This window comes from Entelurus aequoreus, linkage group LG11 (genome assembly GCF_033978785.1).
Source record: "Entelurus aequoreus isolate RoL-2023_Sb linkage group LG11, RoL_Eaeq_v1.1, whole genome shotgun sequence".
Classification (NCBI taxonomy): Eukaryota; Metazoa; Chordata; class Actinopteri; order Syngnathiformes; family Syngnathidae; genus Entelurus; species Entelurus aequoreus.
In genome coordinates this window covers 39,730,446-39,747,908 of record NC_084741.1, presented here as the reverse complement: position 1 = coordinate 39,747,908, position 17,463 = coordinate 39,730,446, and the positions used below count along the sequence as shown (strand labels likewise).

The following is a 17,463-nucleotide window of genomic DNA, read 5'->3' as shown; positions in this document are numbered from 1 at the left end:
CCAAATCAGAGGGACACACTATTAAAAACATGTCCCACCAGTTGCCCAACCTGGCGAGTCAGCCCCTTTGCGGCATGCAGCCTAGGCGTCCAGGGAGCAGACATTTACCCTTGTGCAACATGAACTAGTTCTTGAAGTTACACAACGGAGAAGCAGCCCCTAGGAGACACCTGCAAAAGTCTGCGCCCCAAAGTAAATGCTGAACAATATTATAACAATATTTCATTAACTACTATAGTTGTTTGTATCGCATGCTAATGTAATGTTTTTTAAACAATATTTGTTATATAAAAGTTTGTTTTTCTTTTTAAAATGCATGTTACATATTAAAATTGTGGTGTTTTGGGGAAACCAAACACTGATTAAAATTGTCTTCCATTCATTTTAATGATTAAGTATTTTGCATTAAGAGCTCGGTCTTTGAACGCAATGTGCTCCTAAGTCCAGGTAAAAATGTAATCTTAAATGTAGTTGCAAAAAAACATTTTTCATGATAAAACTGGTTAAAACAATCCCTTTCAATGCAATATCTGTTGAATTGCCAACCTTCACTTTGCATCCTGAGCCCAGCCACACACTCTGCACTGTGGTCCTAGGGCAGGGGTCGGCAACCTTTACCACTCAAAGAGCCATTTTGGCAAGTTTCACAAATTAAAGAAAATAATGGGAGCCACAAAAAAAATAATTTAATTTAAAATGAAAAACACCGCATATAAAGCTTTAATTGCTTTGTGCTATGTTAACCAGGGGTCTCAGACACACGCACCGGCACGCACTTTAATATGGAAATTTGATGTCAGTGCGGCCCGCGAGATTTGAATCAATGGTGCTTGATAGCGTCATACTTGCCAACCCTCTCATTATTTCCGGGAGACTCCCGAATATCAGGGAGTGATGGCACTGCTTTTGGTGCCCTCTTCAGCCTGCCCAAACAGTGTACCTGCTCGGCCACATGTAGAATGCAGCTTCAGCTTGCTCACGTAAGTGACAGCAAGGCGTACTAGCTCAGCAGCCACACAGCTTACACTGACGGTAGCCGTACCGTATAAAACAACTTTAACACTGTTACGTTACAAATATGCGCCACACTTTGAACCCACACCAAAAAAGAATGACAAACACATTTCTGGAGAACATCTGCACTGTAACACAACATAAACACAACACAATAAATACCCAGAATCCCCATGCAGCACTAACTCTTCCGCTCAACCGACGCACGGAGAGGGGGGGGTTGATGTGTGGGGCTGGTTTTGTGGTAGCGGGGGTGTATAATCTAGACCGGAAGAGTTAGGGCTGCATGGGATTCTGGGTATTAGTTGTGTTGTGTTTATGTTGTGTTACAGTGGGATGTCCTCCAGAAATGTGTTTTTCATTATTTTTTGGTGTGGGTTCACAGTGTGGCGCATATTTGTAACGTAACAGTGTTAAAGTTGTTTTACACGGTACGGCTACCGTCAGTGTAAGCTGTGTGGCTGATGACTAAGTATGCTTTGCTGTCTCCTATGTGTGCAAGTAAAAGCTACATACAACATGTGGCCGGGCTGGCACGCTGTTTGTAAATGCTATAGAGGACTATAACTGCAGTGCAATTAGGGCACGCCCTTAATTTAGTAATTAGAGTGAAAATAGGATTATATTTGCCCTGGGAGTTAACTAGGAGAGGCACTGTGATCCATAAGTCTCCTGGTAAAATCGGGGGGGGGGGGGGGGGTATGCAGCAAGTATGCAGCTGAGCCGCATCAGAGTGGTCAAAGAGCCGCATGCGGCTCCGGAGCCGCGGGTTGCCGACCCCTGTCCTAGGGTAACGAGCAGCACTCCCATAAAACAATCTTCTACTATTATATGGACAGTGATGACTAAGCAGCATAGTGGTCTCATTATTGAGACTTCCTCCTCCCATAAGCCTGTCTCTGCCTCACTTTCAGTGTCCAAGACAACCACGGAAATAAACATAACCAGTAGTTACATTTTTATTTTAGTTTTTATCACTGTCTTATTTAATTCTTGTATTTGTTTTTTATTCCTGTATTTTATGTCACTCTCGTGTTGTGTGTACAGTGCAGGGGACTTACTTTAGCTGTTTATTTAGGTATAATTTTAATATAAGTTCACATATACAGTACAAACACCTGACTTACATTTCAGTCATAGGAACAGAACTTGGTTGTAAAGCAAGGACCACCTGTGTTCGGATTATAGAGAATATCCAGTATTTTTTGGGCAATTTTTTTTAACTGAAGTTATACCCATTATTTTTTCATGTATTCCATGACATAGTAAAAATATTTATTTGAGCTGACCTTATAATTATAACAGGATAGTTTTACATACCTGTCAATATTTGCATGTTAAAATATAAAAAATTTCCAAGGGAAAATAGAGGTGAAAAGGGGATTACGGTAATGAATCAATTGTCATCAACAAATCGTTGTTAAATCAATCATTGAACATAAAAAAACATGTTAAATATTTATACGTAATATAGTGTTTTTTGTTTTTTTGCAAATATGTCATTTCCATTGCCTTTATGTCTATCCATTTGTCTCGTGTTGTTAATTTGATTGAATCACGTAACATACAACTTGCTGCCGGTCACAAGCTAATAATGGTAAAAAAAAAAAAAAAAATTCCTGAGAAAAACGGCTAAGTTGACAGGTATGTAGTTTTGTTGAACAACTTGTATGGTACATACGGAGTATCATAAACAATTAGAGCAGTGATTCTCAAACTGTGGTATGTGTACCACTTGTGGTAAGCGGGCTCCATCTGGTGGTATGCCAAAGAATCACTTGATTAAAGTACAATGTTTTATTTTCCTATATTCAAACACAGTGTTACAGTTCAAATTGTGTGTAGTGTTACATTGACTAAAATGTTAAATACATTTGTTAAATAAAACCTGTGCCTTGTTTTTAATGAATATTTAGGCCTACTACGCTGCCATATTTTAATGTTGTTCATTAAAGTGGTGCTTGGAGAGCAAAGTTTTTTCTGAGGTGGTACTTGGTTAAAAAAATATTGACAACCACAGAATTAAAGGATGCTTAGTGGTATTTGCTGTGGTCGTCTACAACCAGAGATTCATAGTTGTGTTTGTTTTTAAGTATAGAGTTCCCTCGCCACTTGACGTTTCACTTACTGCTGTCTTAGGGCCTGATTTACTAACATACAAACACCACATGCTAAACAGCGTGTGCAATCGATACAATAACGTGTACTATTAGTGGGTGTGTTGTGTGCAATTTACTAAAACTGCGTGAGTAATTGAAAAGTGGTGCAGAATGCCTTGTTTAAATGAGAATGTTGCGTGTACTATACGGGGCATCATCCCAGAGACCCCCTCATTTAGTGCACATAAATGTTATCATGCATCTACCTGTGGCCTTTTGCTATGTTTTTAAACAAGCAGGAGACATCTACCACTTTTTATGGGCATTTTAGAAGCAGTTGTGCGGTGCATATACAGCAACACCACATTTTTTTCCTTTTGTACCGCTGTAGGTGCTTGGGAGGGAGGCTGCACTTACTCCACTCAAAACGCAAAAATGTATAATTAAAAAATGTTTTTTGGTATAAGAAGTAGTTCAATAATATATATGTGAAAAAAACGAATGTCATTAAAAAATACTAAAGAACACCAACACGCATCAATCAAATGTGTTTTAATCAGACCTTTAAGTCCTCTGGCATCTATAAAATTACGAAATGATGTAGCTGAATGTCCAAAATGCTGACGCACGTACATACAACGGAGAATTTTCTTCTCTGCGGCGCAACCACTGATCGCGTATGGAACTGTCAGTTTGCATGTCCTTCTGATACTTGCTAAATAAAACACAAAAATTAGTGCTCGCAAAACAGTGATGAGTGTTGATAAATCACAACAACAAAACTGGAAGAAAAAAACTGCACTTCCAAGATGCTCAAAATTTATTGAAGTGATGTTTTGCCAACAGTCAATTTTATTTATGTTTGTTTATCTATTTAGGATTTTTAAGTTCTAGATCTTTCCAATTATAATGATAAAAAAAATAAAAAATAAAAAACAGAAATCTAAGTTTACTGCGTTTCAAAATAATACTTTCATTATTATTATGATTAAATTAATGTTTAATATGGTGTTAAAATAATGCTGACAATAATATAGTTTATCGGCAATCATTTTAGGAACAATATATCATCCAGCAAACTTTATTACTGGCCCAGGTCTATAAAATATTCATATAAATCAAAAATTAAATACCGTCCCAAATTCGTAGAAATTCATCTACAATGGGGACGGGGATCCGGAACATCCCCCCCACGATAATCAAGCAAACACTGTTTTAGTGTTTTTCCTTTATTCAAACCTGACAATGCAGACATTCATTAAAATGTTCAACACAGTGAATACTTTTTAAAATTCCTCAGCTAGACTTTGCATGGAAAGTTTCCGGGAAATCTAGCTGACATTTTGTGTGCTTGCAAACGTAGGTGGCTATCAAATGAATGCAAATTTACTTAAAATGCAACAGGGACTAAAGCAGAAATAATAGGCTCACCACCCAAACCCATTTTAACTTCAAAAACGACTTCCAAGCATTCTCCCCCTTATGTCACAAATAGGGTGTCTTCAAATAGAATCTTACAAAGGTTCTCAAAATGAGCGTGAAATGATTAACACAAAGGAGTCTTGAAGTTTCTAAAGTATTCTTTAGATCCCTGCACCAAAGGACAGGAAAAACCTTGGTATAGACGGCAGGGGTTTTTGTATGGTCGAGGATGGGGTGGACATGGATTAGCAATGAAGTCACCTTCACAGTCTTGAGGGGGGATAAACAGGACAAAACATCACCTGAGGGACTTTAATGCGTGGACACAGAGGATGAGCAAGCGTCCTCCTGAAAATAGGTGTCTGCTTATCTAACCTTGGAGGGAGAAAGAGACTTTCTGAAAAGCTCATGGACCTTGCTATGTCTGGTAGGAAAAATAAAACAGCTATGTAAATGTATGAAATTGGATATAATATTTTGTATTTCTTTTTTTTTGTCATACGTCGTTGAGCCTGTCCATTACACTGATGGATTCGGATAAGAGGGGACATGTTTAAGATGGAGATGGATGACCAGTGCTGTGAGGCCTGCTATCCACAATTCCTCTTGCTCCTGCCAAACTATCAACAAAGACACTTCCCCTTTTAGCTCCGAGACGGTTGCCATGGCAACTTAACTTCCTGAGCCCGGGCCCTTATGAGCACTAACAAAGACAGCGGTGCTCAATGCTGGGAGCACCCATGCTCTTATTTTTCTTTTCAAATAATTATGTCTTTTAACCTTACCATGTCAAAAATAAACTTAAAGTTGCACTGAGCATTTGTGGATAGAGGGGAGTGGAAAGAGAAGCGGGAAGAGGAAGAAGGGAGAAGGGAGAAATTGAGTGATGGCAGGCAGAAGAACAAGCGCTGAAGTACTTACTTCCCTGTTAATCCGAATCTACAGGGTGGCAAGGTTGAGGAAATGGGGAGGGGAGTAGAAAAAGAAGACATATATGCTAGTTAATGAGAGAAGCCTTTTTGGTAGACATGTGATTATGAAAAATAATGTGAGGTGACATGTGAGAGTCAATGTTTTGCCAAGAGTTGGCTTTGTGCAGACACACACATGTTTTAATTGTTCAATAAGTTGAAGTCCTCCCAATAGATCTGATTTAATGACTCCAAAAAGATGGTGATAAACACGCCATGATGTTGACATCGCTTCCTATGGTTAAATATACATTGTTCCAATTGGACATCATCTATGAACTGTATTTCCTCAAATAATGGCCTCCGTAGAACAGATATTGACACAATCAAATTGGTAACATCCCAGGAAAAAAAAAAATAGGTGGCTCACTAGTAAATTCCTTTCCTCGAGCCATGTTTACACAAAGCGATACAGTTCAGCAACATAACAGCGAGACAAGGAGAACATTAAAGGGCCCCTCTAATGCTGACAACATTGGCATTTATTTCATAGTTCTGGACCTAAAAGTCTAAAAATAAACTCCTCCCCAAAATAGACACAGTAGTGAATTTAGGCTTGTTTTCTAATGAGTTTCACCACATTTTGTAATGCCCACTTTTAGCCCCAAAATGTGGGAGGGCCTATATCAGCCTGCTGACATCACCCACAGAAGACTGGTAGTAAAGTGGAACTTTGATTTACAAACCCCTCTATTTGCAGACCTTTCGGTTTACAAACATTTAGATCGCGCCAAATACGCCTCTGTGCTTCATTTATTCATTTTGTGTGCCACTGGAAGCCTTAGCACCCTGCAATTTGATGACATCACTTCCTGTGCAGTACAGTACAGTACAGTACACACAAGGTGGACCCTCTACATCACATCCTGTTTACACAGTCCATTACTTGGTTCTCCAGCGTGTGTTTCTTTTCTTGCCATTTTTTCTCGCAAAATGTGTCTATTTTGCTTAACTCAATGTGGGTTCAAAAAAGTCAACAAACCAGCCTGGAAAGAGGGAGGGATACGCTGTGGACTTAAACTTATAGAGGAGAGGGAACTTACACACACTTCACATCTGTTGTCTGTCATTCGCGGAAAGCAAGGTAAAAAGGATTTTACGTCTTGACTTTTTTTTATTATATAGTTTTTAACGTTTTTGAGAGCACCATAGGCCCTTATACACACTCACACACACTATAGCGTCTTCAAAGTGTGCATTATTTTACTAAAATATGGGGCACTATCCTTCAGTATATGAACTTTTTGATTTACGAACAATGTTAAAGAACCAATTAAATTCGTAAATCGAGGTCCTACTGTATGTGTTTCTGTAGCATCTTCATCCCGAACCATGTTATTTTCATGCCAAATTCAAAATATCCGCACAAGGATAGAAAGGCTGAGTCAGAAGCTGCAGAAAAATATTTTGTCTATTATTTTTTCTACAAGTTTTGACCACTTTACATTGACGTTCAGAAAGCAGTAATTTGCGTACTCTTCTACTGATGTTTTATTGCTAGACATGCATCTTGAGTTGAGGTGAATTGTGCTTGAGAAAATGCATCAATAACATAGATATACACTACCGTTCAAAAGTTTGGGGTCACCCAAACAATTTTGTGGAATGGCCTTCATTTCTAAGAACAAGAATAGACTGTCGAGTTTCAGATGAAAGTTCTCTTTTTCTGGCCATTTTGAGCGTTTAATTGACCCCACAAATGTGATGCTCCAGAAACTCAATCTGCTCAAAGGAAGGTCAGTTTTGTAGCTTCTGTAACAAGCTAAACTGTTTTCAGATGTGTGAACATGATTGCACAAGGCTTTTCTAATCATCAATTAGCCTTCTGAGCCAATGAGCAAACACATTGTACCATTAGAACACTGGAGTGATAGTTGCTGGAAATGGGCCTCTATACACCTATGTAGATATTGCACCAAAAACCAGACATTTGCAGCTAGAATAGTCATTTACCACATTAGCAATGTATAGAGTGTATTTCTTTAAAGTTAAGTAAGAGTTTAAAGTTATCTTCATTGAAAAGTACAGTGCTTTTCCTTCAAAAAATTTCAATGTGACCCCAAACTTTTGAACGGTAGTGTATACTTTATTCATCTTTAGGAAAATGGCCATGCAAGTTATATTTTAAAAGATAATGAAAAGTATTACAAATGTCATTTACAGCTTAAGATATTACTCATGACAGGGAGACGCTGAAGATACAGAAACATAGCGTATGGTGTCTGAATATTATCATACTGTAATAATATAATGTTAACCATATCAGTTTTGAAGTAATCATGGATGACAGAAACATGAAATTAAGTGATCAAAATAATAATGTAATAATAATAATGCCTTTATCCACACTGTCTAGTTCTGTAGATGACGTCACACCAAGAGGGGGAAAGTACAATTAATTATCTACCGATTACTCAAAAACTAATTAATATTATGGAAAATGAATGCCAGATTCAATTTCAGGGGCAAAAAACATGTTACTATAATTCCGGTCATCTGGACACTGTGGGTCCTTTATTGGTGAATTCTGCAAAAAATGTAGCGAACAAGTAAGAGTCCTCCTACCATAAAACACTGGACATCAGCATGTCTATCTTCACCCTTACACAAGCATTTGTATGAATAGGGCCTGATAGCACACGCAAAGCTGATCTACTAAACGTGTGCAAAGTGGATTGTGTCTGTTAAGTGAGCAGAATAAGGCGTGCAATCCATTTTGCGTCTCTGTCTTCATTTATATGAAAAATATATGCTGATCATCAAAACGCCAACAATACTGGGAGGAGAAAATGCAAATGTGATTTATCAACACTCATCACCGTTTTGCGAGCACTATTTTTTGTTGTATTCAGCATGTGTAGTAAAGACGTGCAAACTGATCAGTGCTCATGCTGCAAAGACAGACGATGGAGCCTTTGTCCTACGTGTGTGTCAACATTTTGGACTGACATAGATAAAAAAAATATTAGACATATTGTCTATTCAGCAACATCATTATAATTGTGTAGCTGCCAGAGGACTTAAGGGGCTGATTAAAACAAATTCAATTGATGTGCTTTGGTGTCCTTTAGTATTGTATAATGCCATTAGTTTTTTTCACATAGAATATATATTATTAAAATATTTAAGTACCGTATTTTTCGCACTATAAGTCGCAGTTTTTTTCATAGTTTGGCCGGGGGTGCGACTTATACTCAGGAGCGACATATGTGTGAAATTACTAACACATTACCGTAAATTATCAAATAATATTATTTATCTCATTCACGTAAGAGACTAGACGTATAAGATTTCATTGGATTTAGCGATTAGGAGTGACAGATTGTTAGGTAAACGTATAGCATGTTCTATATGTTATAGTTATTTGAATGACTCTTACCATAATATGTTACGTTAACATACCAGGCACGTTCTCAGTTGGTTATTTATGCGTCATGTAACGTACACTTATTCAGCCTGTTGTTCACTATTCTTTATTTATTTTAAATTGCCTTTCAAATGTCTATTCTTGGTGTTGGATTTTATCAAATACATTTCCCCAAAAAATGCGACTTATACTCCAGTGCGACTTATATATGTTTCTTTCCTTCTTTATTATGCATTTCCGTCCGCTGCGACTTATACTACGGAGCGATTTATACTCCGAAAAATACGGTATGCATTTTTTTGCATCTTGAGTGGAGTAATTAAGTGCAGCTTATCTCCAATGAGCGCACGTTGGGCGGGAAAAAAAAAAAAAGTGGTTTCATTGTTGATGTACTGCAGAACGCTGCAAGTAGGAGCATGACAACATGAATGTGCAGTAAATGAGTGTATCTATGGTGATGCCCTGTATTATACACGCAAAATCCTCATTTAAAAAAAGCGGTCTGTACCACCTTACATTTACACACGCAGTCTTAGTAAATCGTATGCAACACGCCCAATAATAGTACACGCTATTTCATATATTGCACACGGTGTTTAGCGCGTGGTATTTGGGTTTTAGTAAATCAGGCTCAATGAGCTGTGACGATATATTGTGTCAAAACATTTCGGTCATGCATGCAAAGCTATAAAACATTTTAGAATTTAGAAATACAATTTTTGTTTTGTGACTCAGGTACCATAATTTTAGGGCTATAGAGCAGGGGTGGGCAATTAATTTTTACCGGGGGCCGCATGAGCAACCCGAGCACTGCTGGAGGGCCACATCGACAATATTTCAAATAAACTTTGCTCAATATTATTTTTGATATATACCGTAAGATAAATAATAATAATAATAATAATAATAATAATAATTAATAATAATAGTAATACTTCAACATAGTGTGTGTAACAGCATTCCATGACTAATATAAATAAATTAACATTAATAATAAATGACAGTAAAATAAGCACACGTATGACTGAGGAGTCATAGTGTAACTTTGTGTGGTGTTTGAGTTGTCCGACTTTTTGTGTGGCCATAAACGCAGCAGTGGTTTAGTGCTAGGCGTGTTGGTGACAGATGACAAGTTGGTTTTGGCCTGGTTTGTACGGCAGAAAATGACTAGTTTTTCGAGATAGAATTGTTTTACTCATGTTTTTGGTGTGGTTATGTCCGAATATAAACAGTTTTGCTCAATAAAGTGATCGATATAATTCCTGTCCTCGAAGCATCTCGATAGACGTTACAATAATTGAACGGTGTTCAATTGAACGGTGTTGACGAACACCGTTAGGGCCGCTTGTTGTCACTGTCACTCAAAGTTGCATTGCAAAATTACATAAAATAAATATGTTTATTTTGTTTAGAATTCAGATGGGATTTGATTTGGTGCGCGTCATATATTTGCTGCGTGCAGCAGACGCTTGAGCAGTACGCAATTGCGCAGGCACGCACCTTCGAGGGAACGTTGCTTTGCAGTCCATGTCTTGTTGGAAACACGCCATTCTTCATCGACTTTTCTCTTTTTAGCGTCTCGGGTGTAAACCGTGCATCACTTGTCGCTGCATGTGCACCTTTACTCGCAGGTTACACACGGACACACTCCCATAAATAATACTTTTCAAAATAAAAGCAGCACAGTTGTATTGCGCGCACGACATAGATGTTTTTTCAACTTTATTTTGTAATTAATGATTGCACTGTTCACATTCACTCACAATCACGCACACGCATACGTCCACACGAAAGTAATACAAATAACGATTTTCAAAACAAAAGCAGCACTCGACATAGATACTTTTTTAAATGTATTTTGTAATTTATAATTGGCCTCACGCGGGCCGGACAGGGACGCACAAAGGGCCGGATGCGGCCCGCGGGCCGCAGAATGCCCAGGTCTGCTATAGAGGCAAGGCAATTTTAATTATAGAGCACACTTCATACACAAGGCAATTAAAAGTCCTTCACAGAAAATATTCATTATTACATTTAAAATATATATATATATTATATTTCCAATTAAAATAAAATAGTGTGGATAAAATAATTTCAATTGCCATATGTAAAATTAAATAAAACTGCATCAACCTGGATTTCAACATTGCTAATGTTGAGGTACTGAAACTGAAACGCAGCCTCGCCATGTTTCGTTCTGACTCTGGGCACCTGCAGGAGACCAGTCTTTCAGGTTCTCAGAGCTTGAGATGGTTCATTTAGCGCGCACCTAAATATAGGCCGTCACCACATCATTTTTGGTAAAAAAATTTGTTTTATACATATACTGACCGTGTACGTCTACGTCTAAACATTGAAACATGAAATTTTTACACGGATGCTTGTGTTCATTCAGAAATGTATCAAAAGACATTGCTTGTAACAGGGCATACAGTAGAAGTCATTGAGTACATTCTTTGTGGTACTTAGTGGTGATGGATTTCAGTTATAGGCATAACCAGTTTTTTTTTTAATTGGCTGGGTCGATTGTCTTCGGCTTTGGGGCTGCATTGTGTACATTTTGCAGTGTCTTTGCCATTATAAGGGTGAGTCCATAATGCGCTAAATGGCTGACTGAATGTTTGTGTGAGTGTTTGATTTAATGTGAATAATTTCATTGGTTCATTGTGACCATTTATTGGTCTGATGTGATGTGACAAGGTTAAATTGATTTGCAGCATGTAAAGCTTGTCAACCTGGAAAAATCCATAAATTAGCCGCAGCGTTGCATAAAATAGCAGCTTATAGTCTGGAAATGACGGAAAATCAAAATATCTGTTTGTCTGGTCATATATTTAGTCTTCCTCAAAATACCGGTAAATTATTGTGTGTCCAATATTGAGTGTCATCTCATCTCGTGAGCGCAGCGTATTGTGGTGGTCTTCAGTAAAAGGCAATTATTTGAGGAAATACAATTTTTAATAGTGTTTCTCAAATTATAAAATTAATGTGACTGATGAAAACAAAACAGCAGTTAAAATTCATGAAGCAGCAAGTGCACACTCATTAAGCCATTTAAATGATGTGCTTACGGACTTTGGAATGGTTTTCAGGTTTGATGTGTTACATGGGGAAATGCTGTGCTTTCACAGGTCCATGGAAATAGATAGAGGCTCAGTAGTTAATAGTAATGAAAAAACAGCAATTGTGCATGTGCAGTAACATGCGTGATATCGGTTCAGCCAAAGTGAGCCTTCAGCTGTGCCTCTGTAGACGCAAAGAAATGCAACACAGCAAAAGCCATGACATATTGAACTGCACTTTCTTTTTTTTAGAGGAGGAAGAGCAGGCTGTCAAACGTATGCACAAGCCTGCACCTCTTCCTCAAGCAAAGCCCTCTAAATCAAGCAAAGGCTCAAGCATTAAATGACAGAAAGAGAGAAAGTATGCGGCTTCTTCTCACCTTTGTTTTGAAAGCTATACCGACTCGCTCAGACAAAAGAAATATTTTCTGTACAATATAATCACGGCAAGTAGATTAGCGCTATTCATTTTGTTGTATTGGCCTTGTCAGGCTACATCTTTCTAGCTAGACTGCATCCATGGTAACACAAGTTCTGCCTTTCTTACATATATACTCCATAGAAGCATTTTGCCAGCAGCTAGGATTCGAAAGAAAACATTTAATAAAACCCTGCAGCGGCTAGCTTTCACTTGATATGATTTGTTATGAAAGGTTAATCCAATCAAAATCAAACGGGACCTACGTGCATAGGTTTATCATTGTGAAAAATGCTATTCCTTTTAAGGACTTTGACAGAAACAGGATGCTGCTTTTTTCAACCTTTCACAGAAAGGGTTGCCGGGGGTACGGGGGGTGGGGAGGGATCTGCCTCCCTTTGCTCCTCACAAGGCACCGTATCGAGTCCCAGTGCGAGGCATGCAAAATAAATCTTGTGAGACAAAGAATCAGATTGCCACACTTGCCTTGACATAACTCAACAAATCCACAGCAGAGACAAGCACACATTTCTATCTTTAGCTGAGAGATACAACTATATTTTCCAACATGTCATGTTTTTTTGTGTGATTGTGAATGATAACACGTATGAAAGACAACATGTAAAATCTATTTAGCTGCTTCTAATGACAGGTGAACATTACCGTGAAACGTGAGGTGTGGAAAAACACTCAAGGTTAACAATGGAGAGGATCATTACCCATCCCTGATTCCTGATCCCCACCACGCCCATCTACAGATTGAATAACATCAATCAAGTCATTCATTTATAGGGATTACAAAAGAGGTTCATCTCCTCTGCCACGTATTAAATGCAGTTACTCTGCCGCGTTTTAATAAAAGTGAAAGCTGACTTGGGGTCGGCGGTACAGGATTCGACACGCGTTGACATGTGACATGAACACAACTCAAAACGTCGTTTCACTGGATGAAAGCTTCCAGGTTAAAGTGGGCCAGCAGACTGATTGGCTTGCAGGACAAATATTCGCTCCTTGTAGCTCCTGTTAAACACGAAAGAGAATGAAACTCACGTCGATGTAGTTGGCATTGATGTAGTCGGAATTAGGGTCTCCCAGGAGAGGGTTGAGCTTGACTCGGTGGCGATCATCTGAACAAAGAACGGAAGCGTGTTGAAGTATTTGAATTCCTGCTTTATAGTACAATGACTTACATCCCAATAAGGTGTCATGTCGTCCCTTGGTTTTGTCCTTCTTCTTCGTAGTGCAGTCCCAGCCATCAAAGAAGCTCTACAGACACGGGCAAAAAAAACAACACTTATTATGAATTTTAGAAGCAGAGTCTCTGTCCATTAACCTCCTTTTTTCAATCTGATGGAAATAAGACACATTTCATTTCTGACGCACGACTGAGTCATAGTTCAAGAACGGCTGAATGTTGTGGAGAGGTTTGCTGCTTCATGAATGCTATACAAATAAAACAGAACAGTACACAGAGCCTACACCTGCACTTACACTTGTGATGTGTTGTATATAACTTGGATTATATATATTGTACATCTACAGTGCATCCGCAGCACTTCACTTTGTCCACAATTTGTTATGTTACTTCCTTCTTCCAAAATGGAATACATTAATTTTTGCCCTCAAAATTCTACAGCCAATACCCTTCATGACAATGTGACAATGTTTTGTTTTTTTAATTTAGCAACTTTTTTTTAAATATAAAAAAAATAAAAATAATGATGTAATGATTTTAATATCTTACGGTACAATATTATAGTAGTAAACCCACGGTACGATATTATTGTGATATATGTCAAAAAAAAAAAAGACTTAAAAATAGTGTGTAAAATGAAGTACCACAATTGTTTAGGATAAACACACTTACCGTAACTGAACACAAGCATAATGCTAATATGTTCTAATCATATTTATTACTACAAACAAGTATTTTAAGTGCAAAGAATTGTGCGGGAACATCTACTGTGCCTCTCAACTTTTACATTTTGAGTCCTCATACAGTGGACATTTTTATATCCGTTAGGAAAACACAGTTTTTCAGAAAAGCTAACTCACATTTTAACTTTCAATAATGTAAATACATCACAAAATGATGGTTAGCTTTGCTGGCTTTATTTTTTCCTTTGATGACGGTAGCAAATGAGGTTATCTTATCACCAGAGATAGTTTGTCTGTTTGTTAGCAACATAACTCAAAACGTTATTTTGAAAAGAAAAAAACAATTCCTCTTATCGGCTACGAAGTGGAGCACGCTTCACTTCCTTCTACCTCTTTTTCTCCTTTATGGTGCTCCACGCCCCAAGATTGCAGTTCCGAACTGCACAAAATATGTTTGACATATTGTTCTAGTCAGTCCCTCAAGGATTTCACGAGCTTTTTTATTATTGTTGCGGCCGAAAATGTCTGAATTCGTGGCAGTTTTTTCAGAATGTTGCGACAAAAGTTGCAATGTTTTTGGGCTTATTTTTTTTCCCAATAACATTGAATCAACTTGTGATCAATGTTATAACCTTTACTTAAAAGAAACACATGGTTTCAACAAAAATGTAACAAATACTGTATCAATGTTTTACTCATTTAATACCGCACAGACTTAATACATATTCAATGTTCACTGTCAAAATACTGTACTGTTTTAATACAATGCAACTAATAATAATATTGATTAATTATAATTACAGAAAGACACACAAACAAAGACTTCCTTGTTATCCGTTGTCTGTTCTGTCGTCCACATGTTGCAGACATTCTCTGTGTATGTTTTCCGCTTTGTTCATCTTAATCATTTATGTTCCAACACATGTACTCCTGCACGTTTCGAGCATTTGTGAACTGTTGAGAGCAATCTATAGCAGTAATTTTTGTTTGTAAATGAGAGACAATGAGAGATTTTCATCACACTTCAACATCTCTAACATGTAAATGTCGCCTCTACGCTAGGTCAGCATTGCAATATGTTCTCAATTGTCTTACCTTGGATAATTAATGGTTAAATTAATATATAAATGCATGTAATCGAGGAAGTAAATGTTTGTATACTACATTACCCAGAAGGCTTGGCATTGTAGACAGGAACAGGAAGTAGGTCTAAAGTAGGATGACACTTGTTCCGTTTGATCAATAAAACGTAAATATACTGTTACACATTGTTGTTCGTGCTTTGTCCAAAAATGCAAAAAAACACAAGTTTTGATTAAACAGTTGACATTTTTTGACAAATTTGATTGGCAAAAATAAAGACTGATAGGCCAAAATGTGGCAGTTTTGATAACTTTCAACATCCAGTGGTCTATCCATCTATCTACTGTATCTCAATGTGTAATGATGTTTTTTCTTAATTTCTTTACAACAGGCAACCATCAAACTGTAAAAAAAAACAGTGATAGAAACAACAGGCAGACCTTTTGGTGCTTGGAATCACTCTAAATGTTCAATATGGATCCTGTATAAAAGGCTGAAAGCATTTAAACATGCAGAGTGTTTTTTAAGGCCACGTGTTATATTTCTCTGCTCAAACCTACGTTGCAGTAATAAGCATGCAAGGTTTACTATGTACATTCTTCACAATGCAAGAGAATCTGAAAATGGAGCAGGCACTAAACCTTTTAACAGGCCATATGTGTTGCAAGTTCTATCACTCGTCGTCTATCATTCAAGCGTCCACCATGGGGGGCTAAAATTCCCTCTACAAATAACCCCCTCTGAATAGTGCCCAGAAACACACATGCATACTTGGGGACCGGTAAACCCCTAGTGGATTTGAGCTACTAAGGGAATTTGATGAAATTCTGCCAAAGTGTACATGCTGAGCAGGGGATTACAATGCAGTTCTCCCCACAAGAGAGCCAAGAAGCATCCAAATCCTGCATGGGATTAGACCCTCCTCCTCACTTGTTCCATGTGCTGCCTTCTCTTTGAATTCCCCCATCTCTTTACCTCTCTACTTCAGTATATCTCTTGTGGTTCTTACTTCCACTCTTGAATTTTGACATCAGACCTCTAAGCTATTTGATTTTCTGCTATAATCGCTACTCAGCCAAAAGAGGAGCAGGGAGAGGAAAAACAAAAGGTGAGGGCGGAGTGGTATTTTGAAGGAAAGCGAAGCACCACAAACACGTGGAAGATTGATTAAGCAGCCTTGTTGGCAGGGATCAGTGGTGTGGGCTGGTTAGGAGGATCAATTAAAATGAGATGAAAGAAAAAACACAGACACAGACAGGCTTTGTGTGGCCCTAAACAAATGTTGTTTGTGGCCCTATTTTATTAGACACCTGAAGGGCCCACATCCCACACTAAACTTTACATCACCACATACACACAATAAAAAACTTTACTTTATAGTTTAAAGTAGAGATTATCTGACTCATGTAGGATTATCGTTAGTGGATAATATTTATTATTTAAAAAACGTCACGGCCCGGGCGCATTCCAATGCGCATTCATCTTTGCGCTCTGCTGAGCGCACCTCCAAGAGCGCACCTGCACGCGCCACTCCTGCAGAAGCTGCGCCGGTGCACAGCTGCATTCAATCAGCACTCATCACACTTGTCGCTGATAAGCTTCCTGGGCTTCTTAAGCCAGTGCCGACCTGCGTTACGGGCCAGAACATAGTTTCCTATGTTGTACAGTAAGCCAACTAGTATCGAGCTCTATGCTCTCCCTCTCTGTTTTCTCCTCCTCCGTGTTCATTGTGCGTTGTCCTGTGTCATGTCGTTCCAGCAGCATTTCTTCCGTTACCGCGTTATGAGGTGTGTGTCTCGTCTCCCCGTATTTCCTCTGGTTCCCAGGCTGCCTCTTGGATCTCGACCTCCTGCCTGGACACGGACTCTGACGCCTCGCTATAGCCCTTCACTTCCTGCCTGTCTGACGGACCTTCAAGCCTGCCTTGCCCCTCTTGGTCTTCCGCCTCTTGATCAACACTACCGGTAACACTCAACAGCTAATCGCCACACATATTTGGGTTAGTTTCACACTTCATTTATTATTTATATATTTAGGGAATATATATAAATAAACCTAGAGCTAACACAACGTCCCTGCTGTCTGTGCCGTCTCCTTCCTCCTGTACACGTAACAAAAAATACATATCTATCATTATTATAAGTGCTTC

At 38.3% G+C, this 17,463-nt stretch overlaps 1 protein-coding gene across 4 annotated transcripts in view; it reads right to left on the bottom strand.

The window, feature by feature from the left end:
- Window positions 1-17,463, bottom strand: part of ptprub (protein tyrosine phosphatase receptor type Ub) — a 528,033-nt gene that overhangs the window by 71,903 nt on the left and 438,667 nt on the right. For 2 of the 4 annotated variants that reach the window (XM_062063249.1, XM_062063251.1), the window contains 3 exons: window positions 13,544-13,619; window positions 13,404-13,480; window positions 5,457-5,474 (listed from right to left, as the gene is read on the bottom strand). In XM_062063249.1, the coding sequence (XP_061919233.1) occupies window positions 5,457-5,474; window positions 13,404-13,480; window positions 13,544-13,619 (171 nt within the window). The remainder of the gene's footprint in view (window positions 1-5,456; window positions 5,475-13,403; window positions 13,481-13,543; window positions 13,620-17,463) is intronic. The other 2 variants (XM_062063250.1, XM_062063252.1) reach the window with 1 other exon arrangement.